The 17,690-nt window shown below is 47.1% G+C and overlaps 1 protein-coding gene across 2 annotated transcripts in view; it reads right to left on the bottom strand.

Moving 5' to 3' along the window:
- The window catches only part of cyp26c1 (cytochrome P450, family 26, subfamily C, polypeptide 1), a 39,217-nt gene extending 21,790 nt beyond the window's left edge, over nucleotides 1-17,427 (bottom strand). Inside the window, exons 1-6 of one of the 2 annotated variants that reach the window (XM_078413725.1) lie at nucleotides 17,045-17,427; nucleotides 16,159-16,223; nucleotides 15,666-16,039; nucleotides 14,365-14,589; nucleotides 12,626-12,901; nucleotides 11,290-11,445 (exon numbers count right to left, since the gene is read on the bottom strand). In XM_078413725.1, coding sequence (XP_078269851.1) covers nucleotides 11,290-11,445; nucleotides 12,626-12,901; nucleotides 14,365-14,589; nucleotides 15,666-15,869 — 861 coding nt within the window. In that variant the 5' untranslated portion in view covers nucleotides 15,870-16,039; nucleotides 16,159-16,223; nucleotides 17,045-17,427. The remainder of the gene's footprint in view (nucleotides 1-11,289; nucleotides 11,446-12,625; nucleotides 12,902-14,364; nucleotides 14,590-15,665; nucleotides 16,040-16,158; nucleotides 16,224-17,044) is intronic. The other variant, XM_078413726.1, reaches the window with a different exon arrangement.
- Nucleotides 17,428-17,690: the final 263 nt, after the last annotated feature.

Genomic DNA, 17,690 nt, shown 5'->3' with positions numbered 1-17,690 from the left:
AGCTGTCCATGGCAATGAATTCCACAGATTCGCCACTCTCTGACTAAAGAAATTCCTCCTCATCTCCTTTCTGAAGGTGCGTCCTTTTATTCGAAGGCTATGGCCTCTAGTCCTAGACTCTCCCACAAGTGGAAACATCCTCTCCACAGTTCCTCCATCCTGGCCTTTCACTAGTTGGTAAATTTCAATGAGGTCCCCTTATTAAAATCATATAATTTTACTATATTAGGAAAAATATTTTCTGATCTCTTGTTCTGATCAGGGGTGGAATTTGAAGTGGTGGATACAAGAATCCAGCTAGGTAAGTCAGAACTAGTCAACTAATTGATATATGGGACATACATTAAGGAATGTGAAAATCAAAAAAAAAGTGTGATCAATATTATTTTTGATGGTTGAAGATAAATCACTGATCCAGCTCGAGTGTAAACCCTAGATCACAAAGCACTGGAATAAAGTTTAGAGATACAGCGCGGAAACAGGCCCTTTCGGCCCACCGGGTCCGCGCCAACCAGCGATTCCTGCACACTAACACTGTCCTACACCCACTATGGACAATTTGTGCATTTACCAAGCCAATTAACCTACAAACCTGTACGTCTTTGGAGTGTGGGAGGAAACCGAAGATCTGAGAGAAAACCCACGCAGGTCACGGGGAGAACGTACAAACTCCGTACAAACAGCACCCGTAGTCAAGATCGAACCTGTGTCTCCGGCCCTGCATTTGCTGTAAGGCAGCAACTCTACCGCTGCGCCACCGTGCCGCCTCTACTATTAGCCTCCTGTTATCAGACATTATAAGATGCATATGTGAAGTTACTATAATCAGAGCTAAGGTTCGGAATTGGCCACAGGCTTTTCATTATCCAGTTACTGATGGAAGGTTTAGTACAACCCAAAGCTTGTCCCTTAATCGTCTTGTCTAAAATTGCCTGCCCATTTCAACCTTATTGTTTCTGCACCTGCTTTTCTCAAAATGGAGGATGTATAACAACCTCCTTCTAGGACAAGTGCCCATAGCATGAGGTCATAGGAGAGTCTAGGACTAGAGATCGCAGCCTCAGAATTAAAGGGTGTTCCTTTAGGAAGGAGATGAGGAAGAATTTCAAGTGAATTCAGAAGGTGATGAATCTGTAGAATTCTTTGCCACAGAAGGCTGAGGAGGCAAAGTCAGTGGATATATTTAAAGCAGAGATAGATAGATTTTTGATTAGTACGGGTGTCAGAGATGGGGAGAAGGCAGGAGAATGGGGTTAGGAGGGAGAGATAGATCAGCCATTTAGATTTAGATTCAGAGATACAGCGCAGAAACAGGCCCTTCGGCCCACTGGGTCCGCGCCGCCCAGCGATCCCCGCACATTAACACTATCCTACACGCACTAGGGACAATTTTTACATTTGCCCAGCCAATTAACCTACAAACCTGTACGTCTTTGGAGTGTGGGAGGAAACCGAAGATCTCGGAGAAAACCCGCGCAGGTCACGGGGAGAACGTACAAACTCCGTACAGACAGCACCCATAGTCAGGATCGAACCTGAGTCTCCGGCACTGCATTCGCTGTAAGGCAGCAACTCTACCGCTGCGCCACCGTGCAATGATTGAATGTCAGAGTACACTTGATGGGCCAAATGGCCAAATTCTGCTCCTATCGTTTCTGATCTTCTGATCTTATGAACAACCCATTTTAGCTTTTTGAGTCCGAGAGAATTCAAGAACAAATGAATTGAATAAAGTAGTGAAAATGAAGGAACCTGCCCACTGGAGACTGGAAGAGGGAATAAGACCAACATCAGTGAAAGTCACAAAGCAGTCGGCAGATGATTCACTAATGTCGCTCTGGGAAGTAAATGTCATCTTTACTGGAACACACCAGGGGTGTCAGGAGTTATGGGGAGAAGGCAGGAGAATGGGGTTGAGAGGAAATGATAGATCAGCCATGACTGAATGGCGGAGTAGACTTCATTGGACAAATGGCCTAATTCTGCTCCTATCACTTATGAAGTTATGAACACCTGAATACATAGAAACAAGGTGCAGGAGGAAGCCATTTGGCCCTTCGAGCCAGCACCGCCATTCATTGTGATCATGGCTGATCATCCACAATCAGTAACCCGTGCCTGCCTTCTCCCCATATCCCATGATTCCACTAGCCTCCTAGAGCTCTAACTATCTTTTGAATGAATCCAGTGAATTGGCCTCCACTGCCTTCTGTGGGAGAGAATTCCACAAATTCACGATTCTCTGGGTGAAAAAGTTTCTTCTCACCTCAGTTTTAAATGGCCTCCCCTTTATTCTTAGACTGTGGCCCCTGGTTTTGAACTCCCCCAACATTGGGAACATTTTTCCTGCATCTAGCTTGTCCAGTCCTGTTATAATTTTATACATCTCTATAAGATCCCCTCTCAATCCCAGTTCCAATGCTCAACCATCTTCCAAAGTGTCTTAGCAAGCTGCAGAGATAAGCAAAGTTTAGATATACAGTATGGAAACAGGCCCTTCGGCCGACTGTCCACACCAACCATCAATTACCCATTCACACTGGTTCTATGCTATCCCACTTTCCCATCCACACCCTCACACTAGGGTCAATTAACTTACAAACACAAACGCCTTTGGAATGTGGGAGAAAACATTCCAAAACACATTTGGAATGTGGGAGTTCCCATAGGAAATCCACGCGGTCACAGGAAGAACGTACACACTCCATACAGGCAGCGCCCAAGGTCAGGATCGAACCTGGATCTCTGGCGCTGTGAGGCTGCTGCTCGATAAGCTGTGTCACTGTGATTTAAATTAAATCTATGGACGAGTTGCTCCAAAGGGCCTGTTTCCATGCTACGACTACACCATCACAGTTATCCAGGAAGGTGGCCCACTCTCACTTTCTAAGGGCTGCTTAAAGATCTCACAAATATCAGCACTGATCAAGCCCATGTCCCAACAGTGTATGAAAAAAGTGAGGAATACAGGTTTTCCAGTATGTGTGGCTGATACTATATGTGGCTGATACTATATGTGGCTGATACTATATGTGGCTGATACTATATGTGGATCCTTGATTCCCGTTGCATGGACCACTATTTGCAAAGGGTAGGCAACAAAACATCCACAATGATCATTCCCACCATGGGTGCCATGCAAGGATCTGTTCTCAGCCCCTTACTCTACTCCCTGCACACTCATGACTGTGTGGCCAAATTCTGGTCCAACTATATTTACAAGTTTGCAGAGAACACCACCATAGTGGGCTATAGATCATGAACAATGATCACACGGAGTATAGGAAGGAGACAGCTTGGTAACATGGCGTTGAGGCAACAACCTCTCCCTAAATGTCATCAGGGTTAAGGAGCTAGTCATTGACTTCAGGAAATGTGATGGTATGCATGCAAGCCTCAGTCAACATCTCTGGTGCTGAAGTGGAGATGGTCGAGAGCTTCATGTTTTAAGTATAGGCATTATCCTGGTCCAACCACATTGACACCATGGCCTAAAATGTTTAGATTTAATTTAGTTTAGAGATACAGCGCGGAAACAGGCCCTTTTGGCCCACCGGGTCCGCACCGACCAGCGATCCCCGCACATTAACACTATCCTACACCCACTACACATTAACCAAGCCAATTAACCTACAAACCTGTACGTCTTTGGAGCGTGGGAGGAAACCAACGATCTCGGAGAAAACTCATGCAGGTCACGGGGAGAACGTACAAACCCCGTACAGACAGCACCCGTAGTCAGGATGGAACCCGGGTCTCTGGCGCTGCATTCACTGTAAGGCAGCAACTCTACCGCTGCGCCACCGTGCCACCCGCTAAAAGCACACCAAAGCCTTTCCTCCCTCAGAAGGAAATTCAACATGTCTTCAGCAATGCTTCCAATTTCCATAGATGCAGCCTGAAAAGCATCCTATTGGGAAGTATCATGATGTGTATTGGCAACTGCTCTGCCCAAGACTGCAAGAAATTCCAGATGCAGCCAAAGCCATCACGCAAACTAACATCCCCCCCCCTCCCCTCCCCTCCCCCCCCCCCCCCCCCCCCCGGCACCCCCATTCCCACAAATCAACTCCATCTGCACTCATGCTGCTTCAGAAATGTGGACAACATAATCAAGGACCACTTCCACTCCAGTCCCTCTCCCATCAGGCAGAATATACAAATGCATGAAAGCACATACCAGATTCAGAAACCCATGTCTCCCTAACTGCTACCAGACAACTGAACCGATCTCTCATAAGCTAAGGGTATAGTCCCGATCATCCAACCTACCTCTTGTGACCCTTTCAAGTTTTTTTTTCATCCGCACTTTCTCTATAGCTGTCACTGGCTTCACCTTGCACTAAACGTTATTCCCTTTATCATGTATCTGCACACTGTGAATGGCTCCATTGTAATCATGTAGTGTCATTCTGCTGACTGGTTAGCACGCAACAAAGGCCTTTCACTGTACACGTGACACTAAACTAAACTCAACTCAACTCACACCATAATGCTGTAACGCTATATCCTGCACTGGTTATTTTTCCCTTTGCACAACTTGGACTTGTGTATGGCTTGAATGTACCCATGCGTGGTAAGAGATGACCTGATAGCATGCATTGAAACATAGAGAATAGATGCAGGAGGAGGCCATTTGGCCCTACGAGCCAGCATCACCATTCGTTGTGATCATGGCTGATCATTCACAATCAGTAACCCGTGCCTGCCTTCTCCACATATCCCTTGATTCCACTAGCTCCTGGAGCTCCATCTATCTTTGACTAGGTTGCTCACGGTATATTATAAAACGTGACAATAATCATCCAATACCAATAGCTAGTAATTCACATCTGATTGAGGCAAATGTGAATATTCTGTACCAGGAGAGCCCAGTATAACAAAAGTAACAATACTGCAGCAGACTGGACAATCTAAAAGAAATGCTCACTATTGTCACCCCATTCCAACCAATCTAAGTGTAGCTGGCCTCAAGAAATTGAATCTATATTAATAGTAGAAATGGTCTTTGGACTGCATCAATTGTAAAGTCTCTAATTTACTGTTCACTTTCACGAGTGGAGGAAGCAAAAAAATCAAAGTGACATTGTTCACATGTTAATTGTATTAAAATGACAGTGTGATTATTTGTACCAAATTATGGTAGGTGATTAATGAAGTTGCACAGTAAAAAGTATTTGCTATAATCATTCCATTAGGGTCAGCGCCCGAGTTTTATTTTCATTGCAGGAGTCTCTATCATCAGAGCAAAGAGCCGTGAAGACAGAAAGCACTGACCCAAACCTATGTTACAGAGTCTGCAATTCAGTTGCTGCTATTGTTCTTGGTGTTGACTTTAAGAAAATAATTAACTTAATACTGTTAACATCTAAGATTGGCGGCTACAGAATTGCTTCCAGCCAAGCAGTATCTTGTTTGCAGTCGCTGGCTTTGAATTGAACTCTGACAGCCAAGAAAGATCTCTCTATGAGGATATTTATAACATGCAAAGAGTTTTATAGCTGTCCAGAAGGAGGGTTGACTTTATCAAACTATTACAAAGTAAAGCCAGCTCAAGTTAATAAAATATCAAAGCCGACCTGGATATTCACCGGTGTTTAGAAGGATGAGAGGGGATCTTATGGAGACATATGAAATTATAAAAGGACAGGACAAGCTCGATGCAGGAAAAATGTTCCCAATATTGGGGGAGTCCAGAACCAGGGGCCACAGTCTAAGAATAAAGTGGAGGCCATTTAAAACTGAGGTAAGAAGAAAACTTTTCACCCAGAGAGTTGTGAATTTGTAGAATTCTCTGCCACAGAAGGCAGTGGAGGCCAATTCACTGGATGAATTTAAAAGAGACTTAGATAGAGCTCTAGGGGCTAGTGGGATGAAGAGATATGGGGAGAAGGCAGGCACGGGTTACTGATTGTGGAGGATCAGCCATGATCACAATGAATGGCAGTGCTGGCTCGAAGGGCCAAATGGCCTCCTCCTGCACCTATTTTCTATGTTTCTATGACCTAAAGACCCAGAAACATTTCTCAAATACAGCTTAGCGAGCTTCAGTTAAACTGCATCAGATGTCAAAAGAAAGCTACTGGAAAACCTTTGAGGATGTTTGAAAGAATTCCAGTATTGGACCATTGGAAAAGTAACAATCCATGGTAAATTGTGCTTCCATTACCCGTGTGGCCAGGATCTATTATTCTATCTTCTCAGAGGTCATTTCTATTCTCTCCTGATGTATACACAGAGATCCCTTTCATAAATTCAGTGAGAAGTGTTGTTAAAATGGAAGAAGGTTTGAATCAAAGAATCACACTGGAATTAGACCATTAAACCTAGCCACACAAGGAGGTCCTTGCTCACCCCCACAGCCAGAGATCCCAATTCAGTGTGTGAATTTAATGTTACAGCAAGGTGGAAAACCATTAACATCAAAACTGGGTTAGCACTATAAAGGCTTCTTTAGGTTCAGTAAAATATAATGGAAAATACATTTGTAATATCAAGTGGAATGATATGCACCAAGCAACATGTTTACCAGGCATTAAGGACCATTTATTGAACTCCATGGAACCAAAGTCACACAGCACGGATAGAGGCCATTTGGCCCAACGCACCCATGCCGACCAACATGGCCCGCCCACACCAGTGCCACTTGCCTCTGCGCGACCCATATCCCCCTAAACCATCTCCATCTATGCACCTATCCAAGTATCATCGTGTCATACAGCACGGAAACAGGCCCCTCCCCCCCGACCCAACACGCCTACGCCAACCAACAAGCCCCATCCACATTAGTCTAACCTGCCCGTGCCCAGCCCATATCCCTCTAAACCTGTGCTATCCATGTACCTGACAAATGTTACCATAGTCCCTGCCCCAACTACCTCCTCGGGCAGCCCACTCCACACACACACCACCCTCTGTGCAAAAAGGTTAGCCCTCAGGTTCCCACCAAAACTTTCCCCCCTCTCACCATTAAACTTATGTCCTCTGGGGCTTCTCGATATCCCACCCTGGGGATAAAAGACTCTGTGCATTCACCCCACCCATCCCCCCATGATTCTATACATCTTTAGAAGATCATTGCGAGTCCGTTGACAAATGGTGTCAATTTTATTTGCAAGTGGTTTTAATGGGATTGCCAATAAATTGACAATTAAATGTGCAAAGAATAAAAATAACCACCATGACACATGGGTGCAGCAATGAATCATATGTGTGTTTTTACACTTTGGAATTTTTCACAGCATGGTTAGTCTGATGTTAAACGTGAGATAGGTTACTGCTTGTCACCTGAAATGCTTGGGGTGGGAGCTGCTTTACATCCTCGTCGTTCACCCTGGGTACTGGCAACATTTGCAGCAAAGCGTCAACTACGTACTCTGAAGCACCAATTGCCACTTTTGATTGGTGTAGTTTAGATTTTTAGATTTATAGATACAGCGCAGAAACAGGCCCTTCGGCCCACCAGGTCCGTGCCGCCCAGCGATCCCCGCACACTAACACTATCCTACACCCACTAGGGACAATTTTTTTTAAACATTTGCCCAGCCAATTAACCTACAAACCTGTACGTCTTTGGAGTGTGGGAGGAAACCGAAGATCTCGGAGAAAACCCACGCGGGTCACGGGGAGAACGTACAAACTCTGTACAGACGGCGCCCGTAGTCAGGATCGAACCTGAGTCTCCGGCGCTGCATTCGCTGTAAGGCAGCAACTCTACCGCTGCGCCACCGTGCTGCCCGTTGACATATGAAAGAAAGAAGGTGGTCTGAAATGCTGGCTGTTCAGCCCAAATCAGGCAAATCCCTGATAATTGAAGTATCATACAATATTCTAAAAATTGGAAATCAAAATAGAAAATGCTGGAAACATTCAGTAGATCAAATCATATCAGTGAACGAAACAGGGATTCAGATCCGGAATGTTAACTGTGTTTTTTTTCCACAGATGCTACCTGACCTGTTGAGTGTTTCCAGCATTGTCCGATTCTATTTCAGGCAATTTCCCAGAATAGGCTACCATACCTCTAGGTCATTTCTACTACCTCTTATTCTACACTCGTACTCTTTGAGTCTGAAGAAGGGTCTTGACCTGAAACGTCACCTATTCCTTCTCTCCAGAGATGCAGTCTGTCCCGCTGAGTTACCCCTGCATTTTGTGTCTGTCTTCGGTGTAAACCAGCATCTGCATTTCCTTCCTACGCATTCTACATTGGCATGAATAAATTAGCTGCATAGAAACATAGAAAATAGGTGCAGGAGGAGGCCATTCGGCCCTTTGAGCCAGCACCGCCATTCATTGTGATCATGGCTGATCGTCCCCAATCAATAACCCGTGCCTGCCTTCTCCCCATATCCCTTGATTCCACTAGCCCCTAGAGCTCGATCTAACTCTCTCTTAAATCCATCCAGTGATTTGGCTTCCACTGCCCTCTGTGGCAAAGAATTCCACAAATTCACAACTCTCTGGGTGAAAAAGTTTTTTCTCATCTCAGTTTTAAATGGCCTCCCCTTTATTCTCAGACTGTGGCCCCCGGTTCTGGACTTGCCCAACATTGGGAACATTTTTCCTGCATCTCGCCTGTCCAGTCCTTTTATAATTTTATATGTTTCTGTAAGATCCCCTCTCATCCTTCTAAACTCCAGTGAATACAAGCCTAGTCTTTTCAATCTTTCCTCATATGACAGTCCCACCATCTGGGTCACTAAAATAGTCACTAAAATACATGGTGTAAACAGCAACATAATCTTTTATATATTTTTCCCAATCAGAATATACTGTAGACAACTATTGATGTGAAACTATACCCCCCTCCATTTTTCAGCAGTTTCTAGAAAATTGTCAATGTTGTTAGGTTCCTGTGCAATAAATTTATATTGCTAATGATTGCATTCAACTATTTATACAATGGCCTTGGTTGATTTAGTTTTTGCCTTTTTACCAACCGCTAAATAGTTACAGATCCAGAATGGGAGACTAGTGTAGGTCAATCTGAAGAAGGGTCTCAACCCGAAACGTCACCCATTCCTTCTCTCCTGAGATGCTGCCTGACCTGCTGAGTTACTCCAGCATTTTGTGAATAAATACCTTAGAATGGGAGACCAGTCTGTGAACTCAGCTAGTGAAGATGGGGTGGGGTCCGGGGTACGGGGAAACCCACAACATACTTTGGATTTGACTGAACAGTCCATAATTCCATTGGCCCATCAAACGTGCTTTACATGTAAGGAATTCAGTTAAATAGTGTTTGGACAGATCCAGTGGCACACTGCTCTCTGGGAAGAGCTATCTGTACAAAGCACTGAAACAATTCTGTCCCACCCCTCCACACATCAATGACCAGCAATCAAAGAAGAGCTACAGGGAGTGAGCAGGTCAGGCAGCACCTGTGGAATGAAACGGATTGCCGATGTGTTTGGTCGAGACTCATCTGGTTAGCATCAGGATTGCCCTGCTTGGCTGTTGGTGGGGGTGGGGAGTTTATTGTAGCATTCATAAAGGAGCTCGAAAAATAACTGAAAGGAAAATAAAATGTTAGGGGTGGGGGTGGGGAATAGGCAAAGACACGGCTCCAAAAATATTGTTCTTACTTGAAACCAGTACAGACTCTCTGGGGCAATCCTTCGATGCTGTCACCATTTAGTGTGGTGAGTGGTGAATAGAGCTCTCTCCTGACCAGATGAGTTCCAGTCAGCGAGTATAAAAGGGGCTTGGTATTATCTGACAGAAAGCAACATCAGAAAAGACTAGCAGGTATGATGCTTCCAAAAATTTGAAGAAGGACATTCTTGCTATTGAGGGAGTGCAGCATAGGTTCACCAAGTTAATTTCCGGAAAGACTGGACTGACATATGCTGAAAGAATGGATGGACTGGGCTTGTATTCACTGGATTTTGGAAGGATGAGAGGGGATCTTACAGAAACATATAAAATTCTTAAGAGATTGGACAGCCTAGATACAGGAAAAGTGTTCCCCATGTTGGGGGAGTCCAGAACCAGGGGTCACAGTTTAAGAATAAGGGGTAGGTCAGTTAGGACTGAGATGAGGAAAACCCTTTTCACCCAGAGAGTTGTGAATCTGTGGAATTCTCTGCCACAGAAGGCAGTGGAGGACAATTCGCTGGATGTATTCAAGAGAGAGTTAGATAGAGCTCTTAGGGCTAACGGAATCAATGGGTGTGGGGAGAAAGCAGGAACGGAGTTTTGATTGTGAATGATCAGTTGAGGCCAGTTCATTGGCTATATTTAAGAGGGAGTTGGATGTGGCCCTTGTGGCTAAAGGGATCAGGGGGTATGGAGAGAAGGCAGGTACGGGATACTGAGTTGGATGATCAGCCATGATCATATTGAATGGCGGTGCAGGCTCGAAGGGCCGAATGGCCTACTCCTGCACCTATTTTCTATGTTTCTATGATCACAATGAATGGCGGTGCTGGCTCGAAAGGACGAATAGCCTACTCCTGCGCCTGTTTTCTATGTTTATATGTTTCCATGTTCCGCTCTTTATATGTTTCCATGTTTCTATATTTCTAACCCATTTCTACTTTTGGGGTGGAGGCCAATTCAGAAAGACTCGCAACGACCGCGTCCAACCCTACGATTGCTTTTCGAGTAACTAGCGACGGTTTTAGTGTCATTACCAGGAGGGGGGCGGTCAATTGGATAAAGACGTGGGAATAAGTCCTGCTTCATTTGCCCTTGGGAGATGTGGAGTGTAGAAGAAGGAGCAGCTTTACTGCACAGCTGTGCTGCAGACAGCCAACTATCGCGGCTGCAGATGGACTGAGCCGGTGTGATGCGGTGTTTACACTCCCGTCCCAACTATGCCCAGAGGACGCAGAGCGCTTGCCTTTGCTGTGGCCCTAAAGGCGGTGAGTGTTGTTACTCTTGGTCGGTGAGCAGCATTGTACCGCACAAGCAATGCCCGGGTCAGTGCCCGCTCACCACTTGCTTTCATGCTGTTGCCGACTGCCTTCGCTTGCAGGTCGTTGGCAGGTTTAAACCTTTACTGCAGACAGACAGACACAAAATGCCAGAGTAACCCAGCGGGCCAGGCAGCATCTCGGGAGTGAAGGAATGGGTGACGATTCGGGTCGAGACTTTAAACCAGCACCTGCACAATTATGTCCTCCACATTAAGGTTCACCGCGTTAGCTTTTATCACTTTATTTGTTCAGGACCAGTTCGGAAAAGCCGGTGAATGGAAACTAACATTGTGAAAACAAGGGGCAGCAGAGAGTGGGTGGGTGGGTGGGGGGATTAATGTGATTGCCAGGCCGGGGATCAGATTACCTTGAGTTCCTGGAGACTCGGCTCCTTCCCGTTCTCCCTGGCACCAGTCAGCATGAGATCCAAGGCGTCGGGACAGGCGCTGGGGTTGGTCTCTTGCAGCTTTTCAGTGATCGCTTTTTCCAGGTAGTCGTGCAACGCGTTCCTCGCTTTGATGCCCTTTTAAAAAAAAATAATAATAATAACCCCCCAATATTGCAATCAGATTGCTCCGAATTTGAGTTCGCTTTGGAGCGAAGGCTTATCGAGATGGGGCTGTCTGGACACGACAATGAATGCGGCTTTTAGTCGCGGATTGTAAAAGATGCTACACCATGAGATAACACCAGTTTAAACCTGATACCTTCTCGCTTTCAATGACAGCACTTACAAACAGAATGAATGCTCTGTGCAACACACAGGCTACTTAACAGGACCCGCTTCTTTAAAACTCCACTGCCATTTAATATGTTGCGGCTCACACAATTATATAGAAACATAAAACCGGCGGAGAAAGGGTTGCAGCATTTAAGAATTGTAAACATCAATTCTGCTCCTCTCTGTAGTGAAGCGGCCAAACCCTGGAGAAGGGTCTCGACCCGAAATGTCATCCCATTCCTCCTCTCCAGAGATGTTGCCTGACCCGCTGAGTCACTCCAGCATCTTGTGTCCATCCTGATAACGCAGTGCAGCACCTCTGTGGAAAATAGGAAGGCAGGGGAGCGTGATCCGCATTCACGTCGGGGTTAATAGGAACCCTGGACTGGTTTGCGGGGCAGATTATTGGGCCGGGTTAGAAGGCAGACTGGTGGAAAATAAACACAGTGCTGACTGAGCACCCCAACTACAGAACTACAGGATTTAGAAGGATGAGAGGGGATCTTATCGAAACTTATAAGATTATTAAGGGGTTGGACACGTTAGAGGCAGGAAACATGTTCCCAATGTTGGGGGAGTCCAGAACCAGGGGCCACAGTTTAAGAATAAGGGGTAGGCCATTTAGAACGGAGATGAGGAAAAACTTTTTCAGTCAGAGAGTTGTAAATCTGTGGAATTCTCTGCCTCAGAAGGCAGTGGAGGCCAATTCTCTGAATGCATTCAAGAGAGAGAGCTGGATAGAGCTCTTAAGGATAGCGGAGTCAGGGGGTATGGGGAGAAGGCAGGAACGGGGTACTGATTGAGAATGATCAGCCATGATCACATTGATCACGGTGCTGGCTCGAAGGGCCGAATGGCCTGCTCCTGCACCTATTGTCTGTAGTCTTGTCTACACAAACAGATCATATGTTGAGGCCCGCTTAACAGGAGCAAACTGCAGCGAAGGAATGGGATGGCGTCGTTGCACAAACTGGGTGGGTACCTTACGCAGGCCGCTGAAGGGAATGTCCAAAGGCAGCGAGAAGATATTTTCCATCAGCTGCTCGAATATACAGGAGAGATGGTCGAGCTGCTGGTCGGCCGCCCGCAGCCCGAGCAGGATGCGGATGGCGATGCCGAAGGTCAGCGCCTTGGCGGCGGGGTAGACAGCGAGCGGGGCGCGTTGTTGGCACCATGCCTGTACCCGGGAGCGGACCAGGCGCTGGGTGCCGGGGATGTAGCTGTCCAGTGCAGTGTGACTGAACACCCGGGCCAGCATCTGCAGACACAGAGAGAGCAGTCAGGCACAGAGAGCAGCCAGGCACGGCACACAGCCGCCCCGAGACCTGGTCACAGGCTCAAACATCATGAACCAAACAAGACCCAGACAACCATCCATCCATCCACCCACCCACCGGCCAGCATCTGCAAACACAGAGAGCAGTCAGCCACAGAGAGCAGTCCGCAGTCAGTCAGACACCTGGTCACAGGCTCAAACATCATGAACCAGACAACCATCCATCCACCCACCCACCGGCCTGCCGTCTACATCCATTCAATTAATCCAGGCTGGTTAAAAAACATGCAAGAGCCCTCCCCGCCACTTCGTGCAAAACAACCCCCCACTCGAATTACTGGAGGAACTTAGCGAGTTGAGCAGAGTCCGTGGAAGGAAAGGGATTGGGGAGGAACTGAATGCATTCAAGAGAGAGCTAGATAGAGCTTTTAAGGATAGCGGGGTCAGGGGGTATGGGGAGAAGGCAGGAACGGGGTACTGATTGAGAATGATCAGCCATGATCACATTGAATGGCGGTGCTGGCTCGAAGGGCCGAATGGCCTCCTCCTGCACCTATTGTCTATTGACTGCAGATGCTGACTGACGTCCACAATGCTGGAGTAACTCAGCGGGACAGGCAGCGTCTCTGGAGATCAGGAACGGATGATGTTTCGGGTCGAGACTTGAAGAAGCATCGCGACCCGAAACATCATTACCCTTGTCCTCAGAGATGCTGCCTGTCCCGCTGAGTTACTCCAGCATTTTGTGTGTGTGTGTGTGTGTGTGTGTGCATGTCCGTGTGTGTGTGCGTGTTTTTGTGTGGTGTGTATGTGTCTGTATGTGTGTGGTGTGTGTGTGTCCCCGTGTGTGTGTGTGTGCGTGTGTGTCTGTATGTGTGGTGTGTGTCTGTATGTGTGCGTGTCTGTATGTGTGCGTGTGTGTGTGTCCCCGTGTGTGTGTCCGTGTGTGTGTGTCCCCGTGTGTGTGTGTGTGTGTGTGTGTGTGTGTGTGGCTGTATGTGTGGTGTGTGTGCTGTGTGCGTGTGCGTATCTTCGATTTAAACCAGCATCTGCAGTTCCTTCCTACGCTGCAGTACCTTTTATATGTTTCCCAATCAGAAATATACGGTGGGCAACTATTGAAGTGAAACTATACCCCTCTCCATTTCCAGCAGTTTCTAGAAAATTGTTGTTCAGTGCAATAAATGTAAACAGCTGATGATGAGCTTGAAACGGATTTATACCATGGCCCTGGATTGATGTAGTATTCGCTGTTTCTGCTAAATAGACGAGGTTGCGGATTTGGGTGGAGACACACACTGTATCTAGATGCTGAGTTGTTCCAGCAGTTTGCGTTTTGTTTTTGCCCCAGATGCCAGCATGTGCTTGTGTTGTGGCCACTACCAGCCGGCGGGGTGTAAGTGAGGGAGGTGAGGGGGTTGCTCGGCGCCAGTACAGTTACTTACCCTCCTCCTGTGGCGGTGCAGCTCCCCGCTGGAGTTGGCTAGCGTGTTGGTACCCAGCAGGATCCTAGTGCTGAGCGGCCACTGTGCGCTCACCAGAATGTGCTCTCCCATTAGGATCTTGCGCACATTCTCCGCCCCCGTCACTCGGATCACCGGCCTGCCCAGCAGATGGGTCTTGAACACGTTCCCGTACTTCTCTCTCCTGGAAGCGTGGAAGTTGGCACCCTGCCCGCAAGGGAGAGAGAAGTCACCGGGGATCGAGGGCTGGGAATAAGTCTAACTGCCCCTATCTGAGCTGCTTCCGACGTCTGAAGACACCTGTAATTAGCACTGAGTGCTTCCGAATGCTTGGGACTCAACCTTCAATCACTCCTCGCCGCTGAGAAAACAAACCCCATTCTCGGTCCCAGTCGGCAGCGAGGGCACTATAGTCTGCCGCAGCTGCATTTAGCACAGTTTACTTGTTATTTAGCACAGTTTACTTGTTATTTCTCCCCGTAATCGCTCGCTTTACCGGGCGGACTCTGCGTGCGACGGTTCACAAACCCAGACACAGGTGTACCCCGTCTGCACGTTGTGACTTCCTTGCTATTCGCCACTTCCTTGCCCTCCCCTCACCTTCAATATTCCAAATCAATCCCTTTCACTTCTCTCTAAACAGACATAAAATGCTGGAGTAACTCAGCGGGACAGGCATCGTCTCTGGAGTGACGTTTGGGGTCGAGACCCTTCTTCATTCCTTCTCTCCAGAGATGCTGCCTGACCCGCTAAGTTACTCCAGCATTTTGTGTCTGTCTTCAGTGTAAACCTGCGTCTGCAGTTCTTTCCTACACATTGATTACTGTATAATATCTGTGCGAATAATCTGCCGACATAGATCCCAGCTCCAGTCTACGAGTGGCCGTGGAGATGGGATCTTTTCCTTTCGGAAGCCAAGCTCGACACTGAAGGAAACTCAACTAAACGGATTCTCCCACGAGTTTATTAAGATTTTTATTTAAAATGGGCAAATTTTTTGGAGCGATGTTATGGTCACATTGTGACACTGCGGTGTTTGGACTTTCTGGGGACTTTCTCGGGAGCAGTAACTGTGCCAGGGCGATACAAACCTGCCAATGTGGACGGGACGCGCGGAAGGCAACACTGGCGATTTCATCTCGCTGCATTTACAATATAAAAGTACAAGTGAAACCACCAAAAGCGAACAGTAATTGAGCAGGGCGGACGCGTTAGCTGCCCCACCCCTCTCTGGCAGGATTTTATCCGCTTCGCTGCCGACTCTAGTGCCTCCTCCTCCATACCTGTACCATCCAGTGCAGCGTCTCTCCGAGTAGCGGCCAGCCCATGGAGCCTTTGGGAAGCGGCAGCTTGCTGTCCCTGTCTCGGGTCACATTCCAGGCGAGGGTCCATATCTGTCTGGACACGGCGAGCAGAAGCAGGGCGGAGAGCAACGAGGCGACAGCCGTAGCCAGCGCCGAGAGGTAGTCAATCCCCAACAGAAACATAGTTTCACACTGTGCAAATGTCTGTCTCTGTCTCGTCCTCGAGAACTTAGTGTCTGCAACAAGGTTTTATTATTAAAACGACGCTTCTTTCTCTCCCAGTATCAAGGCAACGTTGGTGACAAGCAACGAGTGGGGCTACCTTCTGCCGAACTGCAACCTCCTCTTGTATCCTACACACAGAAGATTAATTACTCTCAGAAAAGTATCAACTACCAGAACCGCCGAAGAACGTTCCTGAAAATGTCCATTAGAATGACAGAGATTGAAATGGTTGTTTATTAAAACTTACCCTGCAAACAAATACAATCCGTTGGAACTGTTTTAATTGTTTGTTTGACCTTTAAAGGAGAAAAACTGGAAAACAAGTTTTATAAAGACAATTATTTTAAAGAATACATTCACTTTGTGCTACGGTTCAATTGGGTGGCGATTGCCAATGAGAATCCACAGCTCGTATGTTCTCTATCAACATTTACAGAAACAACTCACTTTATAGCTATGATTCCAGAACATTAGAATGCAATAATAAAATCTGGTGACCCACACGTATCCCAGAATTTGTTCAACAGAGCAACTACACGAGGTTTATTTGATTCAGTGAAGCGCAGGGATGTAATATTTTTTAAAGACTGGATATTATTGTTGGAAATCATCTTCTGTTTGTCCCGGTCATTTTGGGAGTAGGATTAACCCATTACCACTAATGACAACGGCGCCGCGCGTTATATAATTCAACAATTCAACGCACATACGCAAGATGCTTTATACAAAACAGTGAACAAACGCTCACTTATCTAAGCTGGGCAGGAGGGTGGTTAACATGGGATAACAATACGTGTTAAAGAGATGATTACCAAAAAGACCGTGTGTTGAAACAGTTCTTCCATTAACAGATTCGTTATTAGTTGGTTTAATTCTAATATTTTGGTTTAATTTGGACATTGACATTTGCAAATGGAGTGAATATGATAGTGTTTTGAGTGAATGGGGCCGTGTGGACCTGCCGGCCAGTTCTCCACGATCACCTACATCTTCGCTCAATCCCAGACAAGACCTTGCTCCAATTCCGGCGGCAACACGTTTGCAGTCCTTATTTCACACGTGTCAGCGAAAGAGTGGAAACAAATAATAGATTCGCTAACGAGAGAAACCATCTGGGGGGAAAAAAAACTTACTCTGTTGATGATCGTGCAAACTAGGAGCTCGGGTGAGTCGGTCGGCTTTACCAGATAGCGCAGTAGTTCTCCATTACAATCCCACCATAACCCTGTTCCGCGTGAGTATCGGCGTGTTTCTGTGGACAGCGGTTTTGTAGATATTCGCCATCCACGTCCTCGGGTGACGTCGTTGGACAATTTAAATACTTTGTAAAGTTGCAACAACCAGGTTGTGATTATCCATGGCGAATGAGAGGGGTTTGGGTGGAATTGATCGCAGTGATTACAATGGAAGGAGGCGAGAAAGACCGAGTGGGGAGAGCAGACAGTGTATCAGATGACTGAAGCTGTCGGGACTCGCGGGTGACTCAATGAGAGAACAGGTAACCAGTCGCAGGAATTGCCAACTCCATATCTGCACAGGCAGCCGCTGCTACAGATTCCAACAGAGTCCAGTCAGTAACCCCCAAAGAAAACTGGGCCACGCCCTCACCCCTCCCCCCCCCCCCCTTGTCTCCCCCCCCCTCCTCCCCTCCCCTCCTCCTCACCTCCCCACCCCCTCCTCCTCCCCCCCTCCTCCCCCCTCTCCTCCCCCCCTCCTCCTCCCCCCTCTCCTCCCCCCCTCCTCCTCCTCACCTCCCCTCTTCACTCCCCTCACCACCCC

Source organism: Rhinoraja longicauda, chromosome 16, assembly GCF_053455715.1.
Source record: "Rhinoraja longicauda isolate Sanriku21f chromosome 16, sRhiLon1.1, whole genome shotgun sequence".
In the NCBI taxonomy this organism is placed as follows: Eukaryota; Metazoa; Chordata; class Chondrichthyes; order Rajiformes; family Arhynchobatidae; genus Rhinoraja; species Rhinoraja longicauda.
Note: the sequence above shows the minus strand (reverse complement) of the source record. Positions and strands in the feature narration are given on the sequence as shown.